Source organism: Cydia amplana, chromosome 21, assembly GCF_948474715.1.
Source record: "Cydia amplana chromosome 21, ilCydAmpl1.1, whole genome shotgun sequence".
Taxonomy (NCBI): domain Eukaryota; kingdom Metazoa; phylum Arthropoda; class Insecta; order Lepidoptera; family Tortricidae; genus Cydia; species Cydia amplana.
The window spans coordinates 3,162,993-3,185,158 of record NC_086089.1 but is presented as its reverse complement, the minus strand read 5'-3'; the positions used below and the strand labels follow the sequence as shown (position 1 = coordinate 3,185,158).

General features: G+C 37.6%; 1 protein-coding gene across 1 annotated transcript in view; it reads right to left on the bottom strand.

Moving 5' to 3' along the window:
- LOC134657818 (E3 ubiquitin-protein ligase MYLIP) overlaps positions 1 to 22,166 on the bottom strand; it is a 37,408-nt gene that overhangs the window by 3,359 nt on the left and 11,883 nt on the right. The window contains exons 2-4 of the mRNA XM_063513388.1: positions 5,167 to 5,927; positions 2,952 to 3,168; positions 164 to 331 (exon numbers count right to left, since the gene is read on the bottom strand). Of these exons, the coding sequence (XP_063369458.1) occupies positions 164 to 331; positions 2,952 to 3,168; positions 5,167 to 5,927 (1,146 nt within the window). The remainder of the gene's footprint in view (positions 1 to 163; positions 332 to 2,951; positions 3,169 to 5,166; positions 5,928 to 22,166) is intronic.

The following is a 22,166-nucleotide window of genomic DNA, read 5'->3' as shown; positions in this document are numbered from 1 at the left end:
CGTCCCCCCGCACCCCCGTATTTTTGGCAGCATCGGTTTCATGAAATAATTGCTCTAAACTCAGTCTAGAGGATTCCTAGTCTATGCTAGCACCCAAAAGAAAAGGATGTGTATAGTTTTTTTTGTTCCTATTTACTGACAAGATTTGGTTGACCCAGTATACCTTGTTGTCTGTCCCGGTGTCGCGGCGGCGCGCGCGCGGCTCGTGCGCGGCGGCGGCGTGCGCGGCGCGGCGAGCGCCGTCGTGCACCTCGCGGCACGTGCGCCGGATGTCGAACACGTAGCGGCGGCCTAGCGTCGTCGAGTCGTTGAATATGGACGCTATTGTGCCCTGAAACAATAGAATACTAATATTAAAACCTGATTTACACAAAATTCACGTTAAGAACGACCCTACCGGCGTCACTCGAGAGTCGGCGGCTCAAATAGGGCGCCACTTAAGGCTTCGTCACACAGGCGCGTTTCCCGGGCGCGGCGTGAGCATTTTATATGTAAAAGCGGCGCGCCCCGCTCACGCCGCGTCCGGAAAACGCGCCTGTGTGACGAAGCCTTAAACGAGATATTCGATCGCAAAACATCTAATGAGTTTAATATTGTTTAAGATATTACTACACCAACAAGATAGACTTATGTATATACCTACAGTAATGCCACAGACAAATGTTTAACGGACGAGCTCATACAAGGTAGTTTATAAAACGAGGTCAAAACTAAAAAATATCTAAGTGTTTCTTTAAAATACAGGGCAACCTGAATAACTATTTATCCGAAAGGAAACAGCACAAAAAAACAAGAGTCAATAAATTCAATACCTTCACGTAGGTATTGTTAATTTAATACAATGTATTTAACTTTTTCTTTAATTTATCATGAAAAGAACAATCGTAAAAAGAAGGTGTGTCTTTTCGAATAACAATTGAAAGCAAAGTTCGCATCATTGAATTTTAATATACCTACCTACGTTCAATTAACATATCATATTATACGTTTCGGCTTGACATTTCCGTATCCCTAATAAATAATGCGCACCAAATACTTTTAAACTTCCAAAAAAGTTATTTACGACTTTTAATTGGAAAATTGAGTGTTATAGATGGTCAACCAAATCTTGGCAGTAGAAAAAGGCGGCAAATTTGAAAAATGTAGGCGCGAAGGGATATCGTCCTATAGAAAATTTGAATTTCGCGCCTTTTTTACTGCCAAATTTGGTTGACCAAGTATATAAAACTTTATAACATTTATAATTTATAAGTTTCTGTCTTCCTTCCGTTTCTATTTAGACTATTTTAGACGCTAAATAGATTGTTACGACATTTTCTCACAATTTATTTTATTAGCAGCGTAATAACTACTTATTTTGTATTTGTAACCGTTGTTGTACCTATTATACAATACATTAGTAGTTTATGTGACTGCTACATAATGAGAGGGATTAAAATACGAGTGTGGGTTTAAGAAACGAACGTTAGTGAGTTTCTTAATAGGATCACACGAGTGTTTTAATGCCTAATTATGTATAGTTACATACATTACTTTATCTAAACACATACTTAAAACTAACTAAAAGAGAAACTGTACGTCAAATGGCGGTGAATGAAAACTTTTTTCACGCATGTCACACATCCGTAGTTTTTTTTAATTCCTAGACAAAAGAATGAAGTTCCTATTCTCATGTCACTCGAGATCAAATATCGTGCGGTTTATATTAATAAAACATACTAAATTGATGTTTCGTATCGATAACTGTTTTAATATCTATGGATACTAGAATGGAGACCCACTTGAGTTTTAACTGCAGTTCCAAATTTAAACACATAACCTTACAAAAATCTATAACGTTATGTACATTAAAGTACAAATTTTACTACTACCACAGATAAGAAAGTTCTCATAGTAAAATTTGTTGTAATAAAGCTTGTCATTTCCTTCGGTTTCTGAACGCATTATAGACGGATTATAGAGCACTAATGACATGTGTGTAGATAAACTATATTTTGATCTAGATATATCGTAATGAATAGATAACATCAATATTATGGTTATCATACCAAATTAAAGACAGATCAAAAGCAATCACGTGAAGATACGAGTAAGTAAACATTTGAGTTGTTCTCACGCAAAATTTTCCGAATAAACTTGCAAGGAGATATCGCCCATATTTACAACTGTAATAGTGGTGTTTTTCGCCTGTTAATTTGACATTTCCACAAACGTCTCAACAGGGAGCTATCAGTTACTGGAAGCGTGAATTTCTCGTATTGCGCGAAAAAACATCACGTTTCAAGCGACCTTACTCAATATTTTACTGTAAGTTACTCGTAAATTAATACAAATGTATCGTAAACGCATGAATTATGGCTTTGTTATTGGAAGTTTATGGTGTCCATAAATCCTGTTTAAATCGTATCCATGTTTTCAATAGCTATTGGTAGACGTTCCCTTCCTAATAAGCTACTGTGTATTCTTCTGAGTAAATTCGTACCTATCTAAAGTGTAGCCGAAGCATAGAGAAAGCTCTGTGTTAAATGTCCCTGGTCCCTACGAGTCTGGGTAATAATAGTGGAAGCGAGAAACCTCGTTGGTCTGTATCGACACGGCGGTCCTGAACATCACGCGTCTTGTCTTTTTCGATAACCATATTATTAAAACAATAGAGACACATTGTTACCAGTAATGGTACTGGTCCAAGTATATAAAACTTTATAACATTTATAATTCATAAATTTCTGTTACCATGGGGTAACTAACAGATTTAACCGGTTAACCCCGGGCTAGTGAATGGTGCAAATGGCCCTTAGAGAATCAAGAAACAGTTATTTCATCATCCACAGTAGTGGAAGGCGTGTAGCTGTCACTGCCACCCTGATCGCCACACGTCCTCACGCTTTCCTCAAATAAAACAATAGACAATCAAATACAAATAATCCTCAAATAAAACAATAGACAATCACCTTCAGATCCCTAATGAACTGCTCCGTGACGTCACTCCGAACGGTCTCGCAGCAGTAGAACGCGTGCCGCTCGGTGACCGCGCGGTACACCGCGCCCGCCTGCCCCGAGGTGGCCATCTTGACGTGAAGCGTGGCTTCGTGGCCTTCCCCCGTCACGTATGTCAGCTGGAAGTTGCGCCGCATCGGCTGCGCGCGGTGGATCGCTGTGTACGGGATGCTGGAAAGATGGAGGCTATGATTAGTTTTTGGGTTTCTAGCTTAAGCCCTTGCTACACGGTCGCCGACAAGCCTTCAGACCGCGTGGCCTTGGTCCGTCCCGGACCGTGTAGACAGTTGTTTCCAACAAAATTTGACCAAAACTGACCAAGGACAGACCAAGGTCAGACGGTTAGAAGGCTTGTCGGCGACCGTGTAGCAAGGGCTTTACCAGTACAAGGCTTAATTAGTTTAATCATGATTTACCTACAAATCACGAATTGAAAGACTGCAACAGAGGTTCTTACGATACCTGAATTACCGTACTAAACAGCCATCCATAAGTTATAAGATTAGTTGCAAGCGGTACAATATAATGAGCCTAGAGGATAGGAGGGTATTGCTCGATATGGGTTTACTATTTGATATTGTCAAAGGTGATTTAGATTGTACTAACCTTATAGCTGAGATCAAATACTTCACACCTAAAGTAAATACTAGGCACCAACGTCTTCTTAGTTTACCTAACTATCATACTAATTATGGCAGGAATTATATAGAATTTCAAAAACGTACAACAATCAGTTTTGCGATATTGATCCATTTGTGCACAAAAATAAAAAATCGTTTAAAGCTGCAATTGCGATAAAAATTAATAACAATCAAGTGGAGGAGTGAACACACACACACGCACGCATACACACACACACACACACACGCATACACACACACACACACACACACACACACACACACACAGTCGACGCACACACAATTGTGTAATACCTACTATAACCTAGTACCTAAGCAAATCCGTAATATTTTCAATTGTATCTGTTAGGGAGACCTGTTATTGGCTTCATGATTGTATCCTAGTTATAAGTCTATATAGTTTGTTAAAGCTGTTGGTCTTCTAATAAAATAAAATAAAAATAAAAATGATAAACAAGGACGCGTTACAACCTCGGTATAATTAGGTATATTCAGCGAAAGGCGTACTTAAACAGATAAGGTTTTCAATATAATGCCGATCATTGTTACAGGTTTTGATTTGACATTACTGAATTGTAATCGGATGTGGGTATTATTATTCATACCGGAATTTTGTCCCAAATTTCAGGCCTAATGCAGCAATTGAAGATAGGTACTGAAAATTAATTTCTCACATAGCAAAAATAAAAGTAAACTCAAATATGGAAGATACGAGATTCGAAAGTGGGTGCTTCTAAGCCTTGTGTGACATTTTGGCAAACATGTCTATAGCTATTTGTTCATTATATTTAGAAGAACTAGAAAGATCCTGTGTTCACATTTTATCTTATCAGTAGCTGTTTGCTTAACAACTCCACTAACGCAATAACATTACACAGGAAATCCGTATGTGAATTATTAGATTTGAATTGATTTGTTGAATTTGTTGACGCAAAAAGAGACGTTCTATTTAACAACATACAAAAATCATGTAACAAATTTAGTGCACTAGTGCTGTATTGTTGCGAAGTTGCATATCTGTTACTAAGACCTATGGATGTTGATCCAGCAATTTTTTAACCTAGTAAAAGTCTACGGCAGCATTAAATAAAGTATGAAGAAAAAACAATTTACGTCATTTTTTCAATAATATCCTTCGTTAGCATTTAAAATATGGGATTGACGCAAGAAGTGTCGCAACGTAGGTATGTAGTTATAATGATTAGTATCATACTTGACTAGAATTTTCTACACACCTACTTATCACATATTATTCCCTCTCAGATAAAACAATAACAACTGACCTTATTAAACAGATATAGAGGTAAATCCTTCGGGTACTAACCGATATCCAAACTGATAACATAGTTTAATAAAACAAAGGTTAGGCTTATCTTAAGCTTAATTAATAAGGCTTTAAAGCGCGTTAAACCCGGGGGGTTTTAGATAGAGTTAAAAAAAAACAAGAACGAAGAGAGGCCTATGCTCAGCAGTGGGCGATAAAAGGTTGATATGATGAAAACAACAAACAATATACGTATATTCTTACCTTTGTTTTTCAACTCCGATCTCCTGCTCGCCGTTGCACGCGGGCCGGTAGACCACGATGCCGTGCGGGCCCACGCCCACGCACGTGCTAAGCCTGCAGCCGCAGCCCACGCCCGTCTGTCCCGTCGCCAGGCACCCCACCGTCCCACTCCCGTCTATCTCCTGGTCGTCGCGCGTCTTCGGCTCTTCAACTTGCTGCGCGTGATACAACAAGTGACTGTACAGGTTGTGAGCGTTGTTGAACTGCGTCACTGGCTTACAGAAGAACAGCTCCTCCCCAAACGACTCCAGCTTCGATATCTCCTTTAGAAGCCTGTATTCCGCCTGCGAAGCGCGCATGCCGGCTATCTCGCAATGGTATTCGATGATCTTCTCTAAATGATCGTCAGGCTTCTCGCCTTGAGGTCCGATTTTGTCGCATTCATCGTAGATGTCGGTGGGGGGTACTTCGGCGTCGCAGTCGCCGGTCTCCGCCTGCGCTATGTAGGCTATGATCCTTCTGGCCACTTCTTGGTCGGCGACGACGAGTCTACCTTCGGTCAGATCGAGTTTCGCGTGGAGATAGAACTGGTGGCGGGTGGGTTCGTTGATCAGGAGGTGGGGAGGGACCCAGAATTTGACTCTGAGGTCCAGACGGCCGCCGGGGATGCGGTGCGGGTCGAGTGGGTTCCGCAGATTGAGCCAGCGACTGGGCCCCGAGGCGGGGCACACGCGGAGCCCGAAGTAGTCGGACTCGGCTCCAATCTCCAGCTTTTCGCATAACTGGAACAATTCAATTAAACGTTAGGACTCTGAAACTGTTAGAGCATATTGCGTAAGTTTGACTTTGTTTATTACCCTGACTGGGAGCCTTGATAGCTTTTCGATTTAGAGTCTTACGAAATAGAGGTTGTGGGCTGGTGGGTATGCGAAGATATTTGCTAAACGGAGCCACGCGATCGTGGAGTGAAAGCAATCAGACAACTCAAACCTATTATTAGTCGACATTTTGCGTTTTTACGTATATGAGTGGCATGTTAAATTAGCACTTATAAATAGTTCCCAATGGCGAGCGTGTTATGTTTTACGAGCGTGATTATAGAACAAGCAACATGGCGCCTAAAGTGCCTAAACGAACTGTTATTACAAAGGAAAGTTATCAGTACTGTGCCAGCTGCAACACATATTTTTTATTCGGTTGAGTATATGTCGACAGTCAAACACCTCATTTGAATGTGTCGCAGTTCAAAAGAAAAACATGTTTCTTTATAATTGTAACTGTTGACTTATTCAAGTTAAATCCAACTTAATGCGCAGTTAATTCTATTTTTACGTAGCAGGAAATGTGTGGTGGCAATTAAGGCATGGTAACAACTGTGTACTATGGGTAGGATGACAAATATTTACAACTACTGAACGCTGTGGGGTAACTTAAGAACTCATCTCAAGTATCAATGGGCAGAACTCGCTCAAGGCGACTAAGCATAATAGACGTAAGATGAACATAGAATATTGAATTACATATTGGTATTATTTTTGCTTTATATACGTCTTGCGCAAGAACCCATTCAGAAGTTATAAAACCAGTATTAACCGATAAAACCTCATTAAACCTTTTTAGTAAAACCGAGGGCTTTCCCCCTCGAATAATCTTGAAACCGTATTACACTACACTTAGTACATATCTACAATAAAGTCACATAAGGTATGTATTACAATAATCCTCATTATGATATAGGTATACTTCTGTTGGTTTATAACCTATATATCTCACATGATTGGTTTAACCATTAAAAGCTCTAAAATCATGATAATAATTAGGACAAAATGATAAAATCTCCTCTCGGCATCTTTATATTTCCATGGAGATAAATGGTCAACGAATTCTGGCTCTTATCAAATGAATTGTAATTTGTAAACAATCCTTAGCATTGAACGGAATTGCAATCAATGTAACTGACATATACAGGGTGCCATCTGAGTCGTGATTAGTAATATGTTTTTCTAACTCCATAAACAACGAGCAATTTAATGCCCCTACTCTTACTAAAATCAGACAAGATTTTTATTTTATTGTTTATTTTTTGTCATTTATTTTTCTTTTATAAGTGGATTTAGGATATTACAACGGCTTATTAAGATATTTAAATTAGTAAATTGAATAGCCTCTTTGAATCGGAACTGTCATTGACATCAATTTTGTCATTTGTCCCAGTTAGAAATAAAATTTACTAAATTTTTCATTTGAAACATCTTACAGCTGTTTAAATACCACATTGGCACTTTTAAAAGTAGATTAAATGACAAGAAATAAACAAAAACAAAAAATCTTGTCTGATTTTAGTAAGAGTAGGGGCATTAAATTGCTCGTTGTTTATGGAGATAGAAAAACATACTCAAATGGCACCATGTATATGTCCACATCTTGATCTTCCATTCATAGTCAGGGGCAAAAATTATGAAATCATAATCCTGAGTTTTGAATTTAATGACTATAAATGAGTATAGCTGCTAAATTTAACCTCGATTCTTTTGCAGACAGTTAATGACTAAGGAGGTCAATGTAAATGTTAAAATTGTAATTAGACAACACTGAATTTTAAAGTTTGAAGATAACAAAAGAGCAGAGAGAATATGACCGGTTAAAGTCAAGTGTCAACAACGAAGACCTAGATTCGGTATAACTCAATTAATTGAGATAACTGTTTAATAATAGTCATCAATAATCGCTGCAAATAAAATATTTACTCAGTGTCATCATAGTAATGGAATATTTATAAGAGAAAACGGAATTTTCTAGGTAAAGATTTTAGTCTGTGGTTGAAAGAAGTCCAACTTTAGCCTTCCCGGCTTGAGCCTTTGGAAATGCCTGACGAAAGCCTAGCGCTCATAACACTAGAAAAAAATCTTAGAAAAAATACAAAGAATACATCTACATTATATTAGGTACCTAAAGATAAAGATAGTTTATTTAAGTAGGCATATTACAATGAGCTTATGAACGTCAAATAAAGCTACACCGGCTCCATCCCTACATTCCCTACACCGCTACACCTCTGCCTCGAGAAGATTTAAATCCCCCCTCAATTGGAGGAGGATATCCCAATATAGGATCGGCAACAAACTCGGCGGGACACATCCACATCCTACCATCCGAACTCAAAAACCAATGGCTAGTTAAGAGTGCAATAGTACCTAACAATTGCGGCCGTTACATACTAATAGCACGCAGCATTAAAAAACGTTGCATTCCTCAAGTCACGTGGCCATAGCGTGTTTTTAACGAATTGTAATAACTAGACTTCTATTAGGACTTAGCATTGTAAAATAACACGATCTAGCGGCGTGGTGCACTGTCGTGCTACTCTCAACTCTATGGCTACTGTTTTAAGGTTGAAATCTTCTTTGGATCACTGTGTTTATGCATGTCCAAAGGTAAAGTGTGCAGAAGTGGTAAGATTAGAAGCATGCATACTTAGTTATTATTATTACAATTATGACCTTGTAAAACGAGCAATGTAAATCATATTATGATTGTTTAATTAATATTATTAACATAGAACAATTACATTTATTATAATTAAATACATACATATTAATTATCAGTTATCACTACACGTTAATCTGCGTTTTACTTTTGATTTTAGACTAGGAATAGAATGTAACTAGTTAATATTAATAAGAAAATATCTGGGAGACAGAAAACATAAAAACTCAATAAATTTCATCGAAATCGTTAGAGCCGTTTCCGAGATCATTGTAATATATATATACACACACACATTTATATATATATATATATATATATATATAATATATATGGAAGAATTGCTCGTTTAAAGGTATTAGATAGGTATGTAGATAAAGTGTCATTCAATAGAACTTGCTAACTATGTAAACAAACCGCCATACTAAAATTGACACTGAATGTCAAATTACTAGTAACTTTTGTTTACATAGTTAGCAAGTTCTATTGAATGACACTTTAGATATAAATATTGTTAGAAACTTGATTCTTCATTAGAATAATCGTGATCTAATCAGAATTAAAAGTATTGCGCAAAATGTAATTAGATTAAATCGTAGCTAAGGATAATGAGTCATTATGGAATAAATTGTAAAATATTAACCTTTTGACATGGCGCTCTAATTAATTCGCTTTTCATGATGGCCGAAAAACAACATGGCGCCGAAGTCACGTGAATGACTGAAATATACCTACTTACATATTAAATCCTAATTAATTTACCCGCATTGTATCACGCCACATTTATGAAAATTTATATTTTTCTGCAACTATTACACATACGTGTTTCAATAACATGAATAGGCTTTTAAAGAAAATCTCATTGCATTTATTTTGCAAAGTATCAAATTATTGTCTGTGGCAATTCCGACGCCATTATTAAAAAGTGAAAATCCGGCGGCCATTTTGTTTCATATTCGTAGGCTCGGCACGTGGTGCGGAGTATCCTCGCGTTCGTTGACCTGCTGAGGCTCGGGACTGGTTGCCAATTCCATTCCACGATCCAGTCCCTTTAATATACATACCTACTTCCATTTATATCAATATCAGGTGGCATATACTCCATTATGCTCTATTCAAATGCGGCTTATCGCGACCTGGATTCTTTCTATACGAATTGAATAACTGAAGTAAACAACCTCATATAAATGTAGAACAAAACAGATAACCAGACAATGTTAGACAATGATGAGTAAAACCATTATCTTTACGAGTTTTACGACATAATGACTCACTGATTCTCTTATAATAGCTTTCCCCATCACATTATATTTACATCACGCTACACCTTGTCTCTAGATTTATGTCAGCGAAGAGACTAAAAAAATAACAGAAAAAGTCCTCGATGGCTAAAAGCAAAGCGTCCCAGATGTTTTCTCTCCGTCTCGCTCCCGCGCGTCGCTCTTTCTCCCAGGCATCACGTCCTCGCCACGTGCTCGGGCAAGACCAGTCGACCAACAAATCGGACAACACACTGTTTTGTGAGCCACTCACATTGTAGATTTGTAGCGTTCAAATAGTATCTACAGAAGCGGTGCAAAACATTGAGGCTGCCAAATCGACTTGCATCTTTTCACAATTTCGTTGTGTTGTGGAGAAAAGAGACCATTGTTTAATGTATGAAAATTACAGAAAGTGGCACCAGACCTTACGTGACCCTCGCGAATACAAAGCAACTTGCGAAATATGCATTTGTTTTGCGTTCCACCTTGGTTTCATTTCGAATCTCATAAAATCTTAAAATAACTGGACAGCCACGTACGCTAAGGAACTGGTTCGCAATCACGAAAGAACATTTGAATATGATATAAATAAAAAGCGACGCGAAAAACAAAGTACTTATATCATCTGGCTTATCAAGTTTCCATTAAGATTAAAGGAAAACAAAGATCAGATAGATTCAATTTGAAAGGATCGAAGAGTTCACAAAGCTTTTGATCTGTCGCCTTTCAAAACGCGCCTAACAACTTCCTTAAGAACAAAGAGACTGCACGTCGTTATCGGAAGCCCCAGGTACTTGCGAAGGGTGAACGCACTTTGCATTGGAGCCCTATTTTAGGACGGATGTGTCAACTTACGCTGAAATGAGAGGCACGTGCAAGCTAAATGAACACAACCATTAATCCTATTAAATACTGCGTTTAACTAACAATTGTTAGTTTAACTGAGAATTCCTTCTCTTTTGGTCTATGGTAGATGGAAAGGGACGCCGAGAAATCCGTGGCAAAACGCGGCCAGAAGCCTGTTGTAAACCAGTTATAGGACAATCAACTATGCATTACTAAGCAATGGGCAACTGAGCGTGGTTGCAAATAACCATGATGTTTCTTGGGTAATAACCAACCCATCTCTCATCTACCGTGACAGAACAGCTTTCTATTGTGACTGATCATATCCACAATAATTATGCACGCACAATAATAGATACAACAGCCATAAAATGTGAAGAAGAAGGAACCCTGTGTTTTTAAATTTTAATGGGCTGTTTAAAAGTAAATCTGAGGTCACTGTATTTTTAGAAGCCTTGATTTGGAACAAAGGCTAGAGCTGCTAAGGATGTAACAAAGGCCGGAATACTTTGTTTTGCCATGGATTTAACACATCGATATATTTTTAAATTCAAATCAAGTTTGCAGACAAAAGCAAACTCGCCATGTTTACAAACGAATGCAAATAAGATTATATGCAACTCTAGTTTTTTATCACCCACAAAGGCTTGGCTTTGAGTGCCCTCACAGCTTTTTATATCCCTACTTAGCCGTATTACATCACCGGCTATATTTGCGACGTTGCTACCGCCGTGTCACGTGAAGGTGAAACCAAAGTGTCTGGATTATTTGAATTTACGACCAGCCCGACTAATTTGAAACGCTAACAGTCAAATCAATCATAATCTCTAGTTTAATTTAATGCGAGCAGACCAGATTGTTTAGGAAAAACAGAAAAAACTATGAATATTTCTGCAAGCCCACTTTGCCAAGCTTTTCATAGTAGTTGGGTTACTAGTGACTTCCTTATTAAGGATTAGTCATCACGCAAGCTAGGCGTGTTACTTTGAACGAACAAAGGTTGTATTTGCGTAGGATTAGAATCTGTTGCTATTTGCCATGTGATGTTATTCTCTTCTAGTTTGTTTGCGCGGCACATGAGAACATTTGCTTTTATGATATAGCATAGTGGCGTCTTACATATATACCTACTCTTACATCTATTTACTGTAGCTTTATAAATACCTGTTAAGTGGTAACGAAAATGGTGATGTTCATTGTTAAGTGGTCAAGACTTAAGTCAATCTGAACTGTTAGTCTCAACTCTCAAGAATGTCACAATATTATTCTAATTTCAATAAAAACATCTATAATTTGTACATTTGCTACACCTTTGTTATTTCACTTCAAAATCAAAGTTGTGTTTAGACTTTGTATCATTGCTTCTATACTCTATACCTACTAATACGTATTGTAATTAAGTAGACACACGATTCTGGTCACGTAGTCTCTCGCGCAATCAATTCATCATAAGAATATTAAATAGAGTTCCTGTAAGTACTTCACTGATTAGTATCAGTATAAAGTAGTTAAATTCGATAGTAGATGAAACTATGAAGTCTTAAAATCTGGTAGATTTAGACGGGTTTGTATCATATCAAGCAAGCTGAATAGTAGATGACTATACAGCGTAGGTCATAAGGTCCTTCCCAGTTAGTCTTAATGAGAATGAGACACTGCATATTATCAACAGAGTTGTTTTCCATCTGATACAATCATCATCAAAAATTATCAATTATCAATCGAATCGAATTTGATAAACAGTCCAGCGTTAATTTTTAACTGTTATCGAACTCCGCAGGGGGCGGTTCAGCCATGCAAAACACAGGTGTAGGTACTGCGCAGTTCCCACTATCAGTTGATTTCATCACGGAAATTGTCACGAGAACTAGTTGTTATTGTAGTTGAGCCTATTTTCAACTTATCGCTTTATATTGTTGATTAGTCAAGAGCTTATGCCTAATCTGTTATATTTATGGCGTTGTAGCTAACAATAACTGTTGAACTAACCAGGGAAATTCGTCTGTATCTAGACATTTATAAACCATGGACTAATCTAAAAAGAGTTTTAAGCTTCGACACAAGTCGAAGATGCCACTCATCTCAATCCTGTGTCCTCAATCTATTTCCCGCCAGCACATGGCTAATTTAAGTCTGCACTCAAATTTGTTCCAAATGTTTCAATGACAGAATTACAAAATCTTATAAGTACAGAACAATCTTCAAAACTGGAGTCTGGAATGTTACGGTTGTTTTCGAGCAACTTCACATTTGAATAGCGGATAATGTAAACTGCAATGGCGTTATTGAGTCATTGTTGACACACGCTGCTGGAAATTATGGTCTATTCACCAGAAATTAAACGATACGAGGAACGGACTTTGGACTATGAATGTTCTACGAAATTCTATCAAATAGCCTTAATAAGTTGTGCAAACATCATAATTTGTTTCGTTTGCTTTAGGATTGACGCTGTGGTATTTTGGTTGTCAAATTAACAAGGGATAAAACATGTTCTAAATTACAATAAGTACCTCATTTGATTTTATCCTGACGACAAAATGCAGCTCGTTTAATGACAGACCACGTTGTTCTCTCAGTTTTATTTAAAGTACCTTTTTGCTGAAGTTTCAGCTCTGGCCATCATCCAAATTTAAACAGTGAATCGTGGGAGACATAGTTTTCTACTTTATCAACTGTACTAGATGAACTTTCATATTATTATGTATGTATATAGTTTAAATTTTTGGTTCGAATCATATAAGCAACAATTGCGAAATTCTTCGTAAATTAAAAATCTAATAGGTACCTTTAAACAAGCAATTCTTGGTTATTTATTTATATATAATTTTGGGGATCTCGGAAACGGCTCTAACGATTTCGACGAAATTTGCTATATGGCGGTTTTTGGGCCGAAAAATCGATCTAGCTAGGTCGCCTTAGGTCTTATCTCTGGAAAAACGCGCATTATTGAGTTATTATTATTATTTATTATGTCTCCCAGATATTAATGCTTTACCCGTAAATAGTTCTTTATTCACGCTGTAGTGTATAAAGTTGTACAAATATGGCGAAAATAAACAGTTTAATTCATCGCTTGGCCTTCGCCATACCGGGCCCGTAAAATATGCGCATACGCATACGCATAACGTCGCCATCATGATGTTTTGCTGGACTCGCGCAAATAACTTATTTGTCAAAAGTTTATCAGATATTACAGCTAGATAAATTAAACACGGTTACACCTTAGATTTTTGCTACCTATAGTATAGGGTTATATCGTCATATTATTATTTTGTAGGTATAATTTCAGTGACGAGGTGCGGCCAGCCTTATTGACGTAGTAACATTGTCCGCATAAAAACAATATTAAGTTAGGCATTTAGCTTTTGTATTTATAACAACGAATAAAGTAGTAATATTTATTTTATAAGTGTTTACAGAAAATTGTTATCCTTACTTGTTATAAACATTACAAGGCAAAGTGCAATTGTTGGTTTTCCTGCTGAATCAGAATCCCGTTTTTACACGCTTATTGTACTTTGTACATTCAGTGTTAGTCAGAATAGTTAGGTATAAGACCTTGGCAAAAAAACAAGCATCTGCACTAGCGAGTTTATGCTCTTCAGAAACGACTTAAAGCGTAATTGATAAGTATGCAAAGGATATACAATCAGCATTAAAAGCGGGTATCAAATTTGTATTATTGACAAAAACCCGTGGCTGTGTGCTGTATGTAATCATTCAAATTTAAAACAGAGCAGGAAGTACCTTATCCCCAATTGGTGTGACCTTATTCACATTTCCGACCGATACGGATATTAAATTATTCATGTTTTCCGAATGGAAAATGCAAAAACCTCCAATATTATGAAATTGTAGTCTTGGTTCTGCGCCAATCTGAAAGTATTTTTGTAGCTGCATAGTGAAAATGGTTCTTCGTTTTTAAAGATGCTTCAAGCGTAGGTCAGTTAATGTAAGAAATGGCAAAATGTTATAATTTATACATTTGAATCCAGATGAAAGGGGTCTTGATGCTATCCTTGAGAATAAATTTCTTGATTTTAGTGTAAAGCAGAAAGCTTATGTAAACGAAGACTCAACTGGTCTTACCTAAGTCTACGCAACGAATGCCCCTCCAAATTTAGATCTTATTTCAAAACGTCTAAAGTTTAAAAAGACACATTTGATTGTTGCGAAGCCATTGAATTGTTGTCAGCTATTGACTCCCCAAATGATCTTGCCAAGGACATTGTGCTATTCGCATTGAAATGATCCTACGACTGGTCAGTGACACGATGACTCTCACTTTTGGGAGTTATCCAGGAATCACCACGAGGTGAGTGCGTGGCCATGACAACGCTTAAAAAAATGTTCCATTTTGGACCGTCTTTTTTTGGAGCTGTCAACAGAATGAAATAGAGTAGGTTGAATATTATATAACACGTAGTTATGTCGTAGTCAGATCGTATAATCCGCCGTATTACATTACGGCTAGCCGTTTTACAAAACAGGGGCGTTTTGAAATGCGGCGGTTCGACGATTAGCCGGATTGTCAATGCGATACGTTCTTCAATAAGGCGGCCTACGTTTAGCCGCATCGTATCTACTATTTAGATTGTAGAGTGACCAGTTCTTTCGGTCGTCTACGTCACCGGAGTTTGACAATGTTTGCAATTTAATTTATTTTTACCATGGTCCCACCGCACTATATGTGTTTCTTTTCCAAAACATTTCCTTCACAACTTAAATAGACGGAGCCCCGCAAGCGATCCGACTGCGACAGTTATATAATAGAACACGTAGTAGCTTATTAGTCTTATTACTTATTAAATAATTTCTGCTAATTATTCACGTCGTCGTCGAAAAAGTGGTAAAGCCAAGCAACATAATCTTTTTTTTTTCTCTAGCCTATTTTGGTGTCCCACTGCTGGGCAAAGGCCTCCCCTCGTTTTTTCCACTCGACCCTGTCATCGGCATTTTCCCACCATTTGGGGTAGAATGCGTCCAGGTCGTCCCGCCATCTCCTTTTCGGTCTGCCTAAACTCCGGCCTGCACCGTCTATTGTGTTCCGTGGGTCCCACTCAGTAACCATTTTGGCCCACCTTTCTGGGTGCATGCGGCAGACATGTCCAGCCCAGTCCCACTTAAGCTTAGCGGTCTTGACGCCTACATCTACAACTCTAGTTCTGGAGCGTAGTTCCGTGTTTCTGATCCGATCAGTTCTGCGAACACCTAATATACTACGCTCCATCGCACGCTGGCAAACCTTGAGTTTCGATTTTAGAGCCTCAGTTAATGACCAAGTTTGTGCACCGTAGGTTAGAATGGGCAGGATGCACATGTCAAGGAGTTTGCGCTTGAGACACAAGGGAAGGTCGCCCTTCATTAGCGCTTTCATGGACCAGAAGCTCTTCCAGGCGTTCTCGATACGTCTATCGATTTCGATAGATCGCCTGTTCTCGAAGGATGCTATCTGGCCCAAGTAAACGTACTCGTCAACATATTGTATATCCTGCCCATCCACCACAATGCTATGTTTAGCTTGATTGGTCATCAACTGAGTTTTCGCTCTATTCATTGTAAGTCCAACCTCAAGGTTCGCCGTGCTGAGGTCTTGCAGCATTTGTTGCAGATGTGATGACGTATGGGAGAAGAGGACTATGTCGTCAGCAAAGCGCAGGTTTGTTAACCTCTTGCCGTCGACTTCAATGCCAACATAATCTACTTCCCAAAAACCAAAAACAATTCTAAGTCCGTTCAAACACCGACCTTAACATTTAAGCAAGAAGATAAAAATCGCCGTATCAGTAAGTTTTCCTCCATGCTATAATGACATGACCATAGCGTGTGTAAAGTAAACGCACGCTCAAGGTGTGCGGGAGTTGCGTACGTGAGCGGCCCAACGTATGCGTCTGTGACCAGAGGGGTCCCCAATATCTTTGTAAACGTGGAATTGTACTGAAATCTTTGATCGCGTAGTAACCTTGCTCCCGATTTCGTAACTTCAACGATCTAATCTACATACTGATAAATAAAAATAGTATTTATTTTAGGCTTTTTTTAAAATGGTGAATATAATGTTATTGTACTTTCTTTCCGAAACTATTATTTATGGATAGGTTACAATTTACACATTTATGGATAGGTCTATATAATGATCAGGACAGTAATTCAAATTTTATCACTAAATATAATTTTGATAATTTAGTACATAAGATCTTATTCTTATCATACTTCACTTGGATACACAAAGCTTACTTAGCACAAATTAAAATATCTTATCAATAACAAATATGTATGTGATAATACTGATAATGAGATCCGGTTCAGAGTATAATCCCCAATTTGATTAGGAGAAAATAACATGCTTATTTCTTTGTGACGTCATAATACGTTTGTGACAAAAGTAAGTAGGTACAGTCAAATGTAAAAATATGAGTGCACTCACATACTCAAAAATATGTCTCATAGCATAGCTCTTATGTCAGCGAATTAAGAACTATGGGACATATTTTTGAGTAAGTTGTATACACCCATATTTTTACACTAGACTGTAGTACCTACACATTTATTTACAGGAAATAATAAAAAGGTTATAAATAAGAATAACAACAAGGTGTAAAACCGATTTTTATAACTGCCGGGTGTATTCAACGAAACCTAAACAATATCGTATTGTTTACAAAGTGTAAACACTTAAGCTAATATTCGAACGAGCGAGCGAAGCGAAGCGAAGTTCTTACATTCAACTTTGAACACGCGGCTGGCTAGCGGCACGTCCCGGCATTTCGATGTTTTTAAGCTGAACTGTCAGAAGATAGTTTGATACACAATAACTTAAGTAAATTTGTTCTAATTTAAATGAAATTGGGTAAACGTGTAGTCGAGGGCATTATATTTTAGTCATTAAATTATGAGCAGGCTCGATCAAGGGGTTATTGAGCTAGAAGAGCTTAGAAGGCCAAAAAGCTGTTTGTGAGGGGTCTTGCTATTCTGGTCATTTTATTTGCAAGAAAGTATGGTCGAGTTTGGTATCAAATGAAAGTGCTCGGCTTACACTTTTATACCATCGTTTTTAAATTTACCATTTTGAAATAATTAGCAAGATAAAAATAAAATAAACATAATATAGGTATTTGACATTTGACAGGAAATATTTCGGCTTACCACAGATACAGTATCAGTTAAGGGCTCCACAGACCTTGCAATAAATCGTACGCGGTTTTCAATCCTTTGACGACTGCATTCAATTGATATTTTTGGCGAACCGCGAGTTCTCAGTTCGGGGCGAACTACTAGTTTATTACCCACCACTTTAATGATCAATCCATCATCATCATCACTAGCGCCCCATAACTTGCATTGAAACGAACTACCTATAAGTATGAGCTCAAGATTCTTAATACCTATACATATACGGAGATCTTTCTATACTTAACAATTTTACTTGAGACCTTTGGGTTTCAGAAAGTTCTTGGCTAATCTCTAACTCCGCCGAAACCGTTCTGCTGAAATTGAAAATATCTTGACACAAATCCGTAAAGATGTTTGAAATTTTGGATTTGTTCATTTATGGTAGGAGGACTTGGAAGTATTATCAGTTATAGTTGCCAAGGAGTTATCTTACTTGGTAATAACCGCATACTTATTATAGTTTTTTTACCACATCCATTTTACAAACTATAGGTATAATATAGGTACCTATGTGTAACTTTATCATTCTAGCGATGACCTGTATGACCGTCTTATCGTATGCTTCGAAAACAACCATTTAAATTTAAACAATCTCGACTTAAAACCTATAGCAATAACGTCTATATTTCCTATAATACACCTCTCATTCTTCGATATTTGAGTGAATGACGAAATCACAAAACCGAATATAATATAAGTAGGTATATCCTGTAATTTTGAACCGTATACCGTAATCGAGGAACCTTATCGAAGTAAATTATCTCCCGGTTACGTAGGATTGTGTACGCACGGGTCAAAGTGACAAGGTACCGTCTTGGGCTATCAGTGCCTGGTTACATTAATTACCTATAACTTGGTGTGACTCGTGTTTAATTGATGTAAGTTCGTCGCGATATACTATCACTGTGTTTATATCGGTAGCTTACTCATTTGAAATGTTTTATGCACTTGTTTTAGGCCTTATTAGGAAACTTGAAAGGATGGACCTCAGGATCTCATCATAATTTGGTGCCTCATCAGTCTCATCACAGTTTGTTCTGTTATTCAAATATACAAATTATCACTTAATCTTTTACACTATATTAATAGGACTATTATTTTACTGACTTTTCTTCAAAGAAACTCCACAACATGCTTCATTTCATCTTCAAATTTTAAATTGCTTATAGACGGCCCCTGTCTTGTATTCGATACCTAAACCCGTCGAGTCAGAATTCATTTTTGAGCGCTTATACGATGCAATCCAAAGGTTTTCGCAACACCTAACCATAATTTACCGCGCTAAGTGTAAAGTGCATGGACCTTGTTCTCTTAAGACAAGGTATACAGTTAGCCGAGTTTTCAAATACATACTCGTAAGTTGCACTTTAGAAGCCAGCGATCAGCAAAGGTAAGATAATGTTATGTGAGCCAAGGTCCTCGATCACGGAGTCTCCTCGTGCTAATGCTAAAGTCACGTAGACTGCCTAATTTACACTCCCTTTTTCAAACACTAAATACCAAATTACGGAAGATAAGTATAAGTGCTAGTTATTAAACATGTTATAAAAATAAGTTAAGGTGCGTTGGGGTAATGTCGAGCAGGTTAATTTTGAAAATGGCAAATATCTACTAAACTATTAGAATAGCATGCCTTGGTAAGCTTTGCAGCAGCGTTAGCTTTCGAAGTTACCCCAATGCACCTTCCTACACTAAAACATAGTTTTTCGCTCATAATCGGATCCGCCAAAACTCTTTCGTAACAAACCTTTTGTTCTAAATTTGCGTGCTGAGTGCTAACTGCTTCAGTTACACCATTAAAACAGATGTAAAAACAGAACCCCTCTGTTCGCTGTGAAGTATGTCTTGAGGCTATATAATTAAATCCACATGAGTTCACATGACCAGCTTGAGAATTCTATGTAAATAATTATATGCTGCCACTAAGGTATTATTAGAGTCACGGGATAATAAAGTACCTATGTTCGAGGAAAACCTTTTCTAAGATCGTTTGAAGCATAGCAAAGACATTGATTTGATTCAATATACATAAAAAAAGCCCAAGATCAACGTACAAGTCGTACAACACAATGCGGTGACGAATCAAGTTGTAAAGTAAAACAATAATCATTCAAATGATCAAAATAACTTCATAATGGGCTGAGTAATGGCGTAACAAACACAATAACATACAGTCCAATTAATAATCGCCTGTTTTTGTTATTTTGAAGGCGGTTACAAATCGGAAACTGTCAAAACGTCGTGTTATTGTTATATGCTTTGACAGTTATTATGTTCGATGATAAAGGTACACTATTCGGATGTAGGTGTTTCAATAGTGAGTTTTGTTAGAGTCTGTGCGGAAAGAGAAGAGTCGTGGATTGTATTGGGCCCCATACATTCCACGACTCTTCTCTTTCCGCACAGACTCTAAATAATGTTGCTTAAAAGATGTTCTACCTACGTAGACTTCCCTGACTTCTTTAATCTATTAAGTGTAGGTTTGCTCGGTTACTTTTACGAACGTATTTTTGCATATCCACATGCTTAACGATGGGATCACGTAACATGTGCATAAGTTTTTGTTTCGAATGACTAATGTGAGAGAAAGTTCCGAGAAACCAGACGGATGGGTCCGTAAAGTAATTTAAGACCGAGAATCCTTATGCAACCAGAAAACATCTGCAGGAATATATCTGTTGTGGATTTTCGAATCCTTTTAATAACTTGGTTTCTAATGTTTCTATCCTCCACATGTTTTGAGTTGCAAAGGAGTAGAAATCTTGGCAACTAAAGTTTTAAGATGATTTGATTATTTGACTAACTTACTCAGATTTTGAGCAACAGATTGGAGTGGGGAAGTAAGACCTTATAGCTGTAATCATTACGAAATACAACCACCTACAATTCGTCTAACTACTCTAGCTACAAAACAGTATCATTATCATTCCATAAAATCGTGATTTACCTTTGTACCCACAGCGCTTCGGCATACCAGGCAATCATAACGCCGAAGGATATTGTGACAAACAACGTCGGTTCGGTTACAACAGAAGGCCGGATGACGTGTGGGTCCAAAGTCCATCGGCCCAATTGGAAAGTTCAAATGCAAAGCAATTAAGAGCGCTCCCACAAGGAAAGTCGAAATAATGCAAAATTGATGATATTCCTCGATGACATTCAGTACTTTACGCTCATTATTAGAAATAATGAGTACTTGTTCCAGTAAAAGCGTCTTCTTATATTTAGGAATTACTTTGTAAATATTAGAAAAAGGACTTATTAAATTAGTAATGAATTTTTTTCTGATGGTCGTTTCCGAAAAACCACGTCTAGTACTGAATTGTGAGCTCGTATTTGTAAATGTTGAGAAGTTTACTCTGGTAAAGCTGGCTATTTTGTATTACTAATACCCTGTACTTTAGGAATTACTTTTGACATTTTTCCTAAATACCTTTGAGAAAGAGAAAATCGAAGAAAAACAAACTCAATTTTCTCTCCGAAAAAAGTGTCAATTCCTACGAAATTCTACTTAATATCGAAGTCATTTTCATACTCAAGCAATCTGCAGCGTTTGCTTATACTGTTGGTATACATTAGTGTTTATGAAATTCTACTATAATTTTTTGGCAATTTTTTGAAAACGTGTCTAATATTACCGATGACGCGCGGTCGTGAGCTCAGTGCCGCGGCAGAGCTTGTAGAGGTAGGACGTGTGTCGGTCGGCTCCGCACGTTTACAACGGCGTCGACGAGGTTTTTTATCGTTGTGTGCGGCAGGCGCCGTGTAAAATGCTATACTGTGTGCGTGACGCTGCGTGTAAACGGCGACTGAGAAACTTTGATCCTACTACTGTGTATTTGGTTTTATATAGTATAGTAAATGCAACCGGACCGCATTAAAAATATTTGTAATGACCTGATATTTTATAGGTACTAAATGAAAAAAATGGCTGAATACAAATGTTTTTGATGACATCTCAGAATATACATATACAGGCTGTCCCAAGAAGTAGTGATATACTGAAGCTGGGAGGTAGAGGACCTAGAGGGCTATCTGAATCACCCCCATGTATGTTCCGCGATTTTTCGTATTTTCGAAGTTATTATTTTTTTTAATTTTTCACCTATCGCCGAGTACGATGAGATTTTTATTTATGGTGACGTGAATTATTGCGGTAACGATAATAAAGGTAAAATAATAAAGGTTACCATACTGAATTGGCCTATCTATCAGCTTAGCACACAAAAAAAATCAAGCATCTACCGCAAT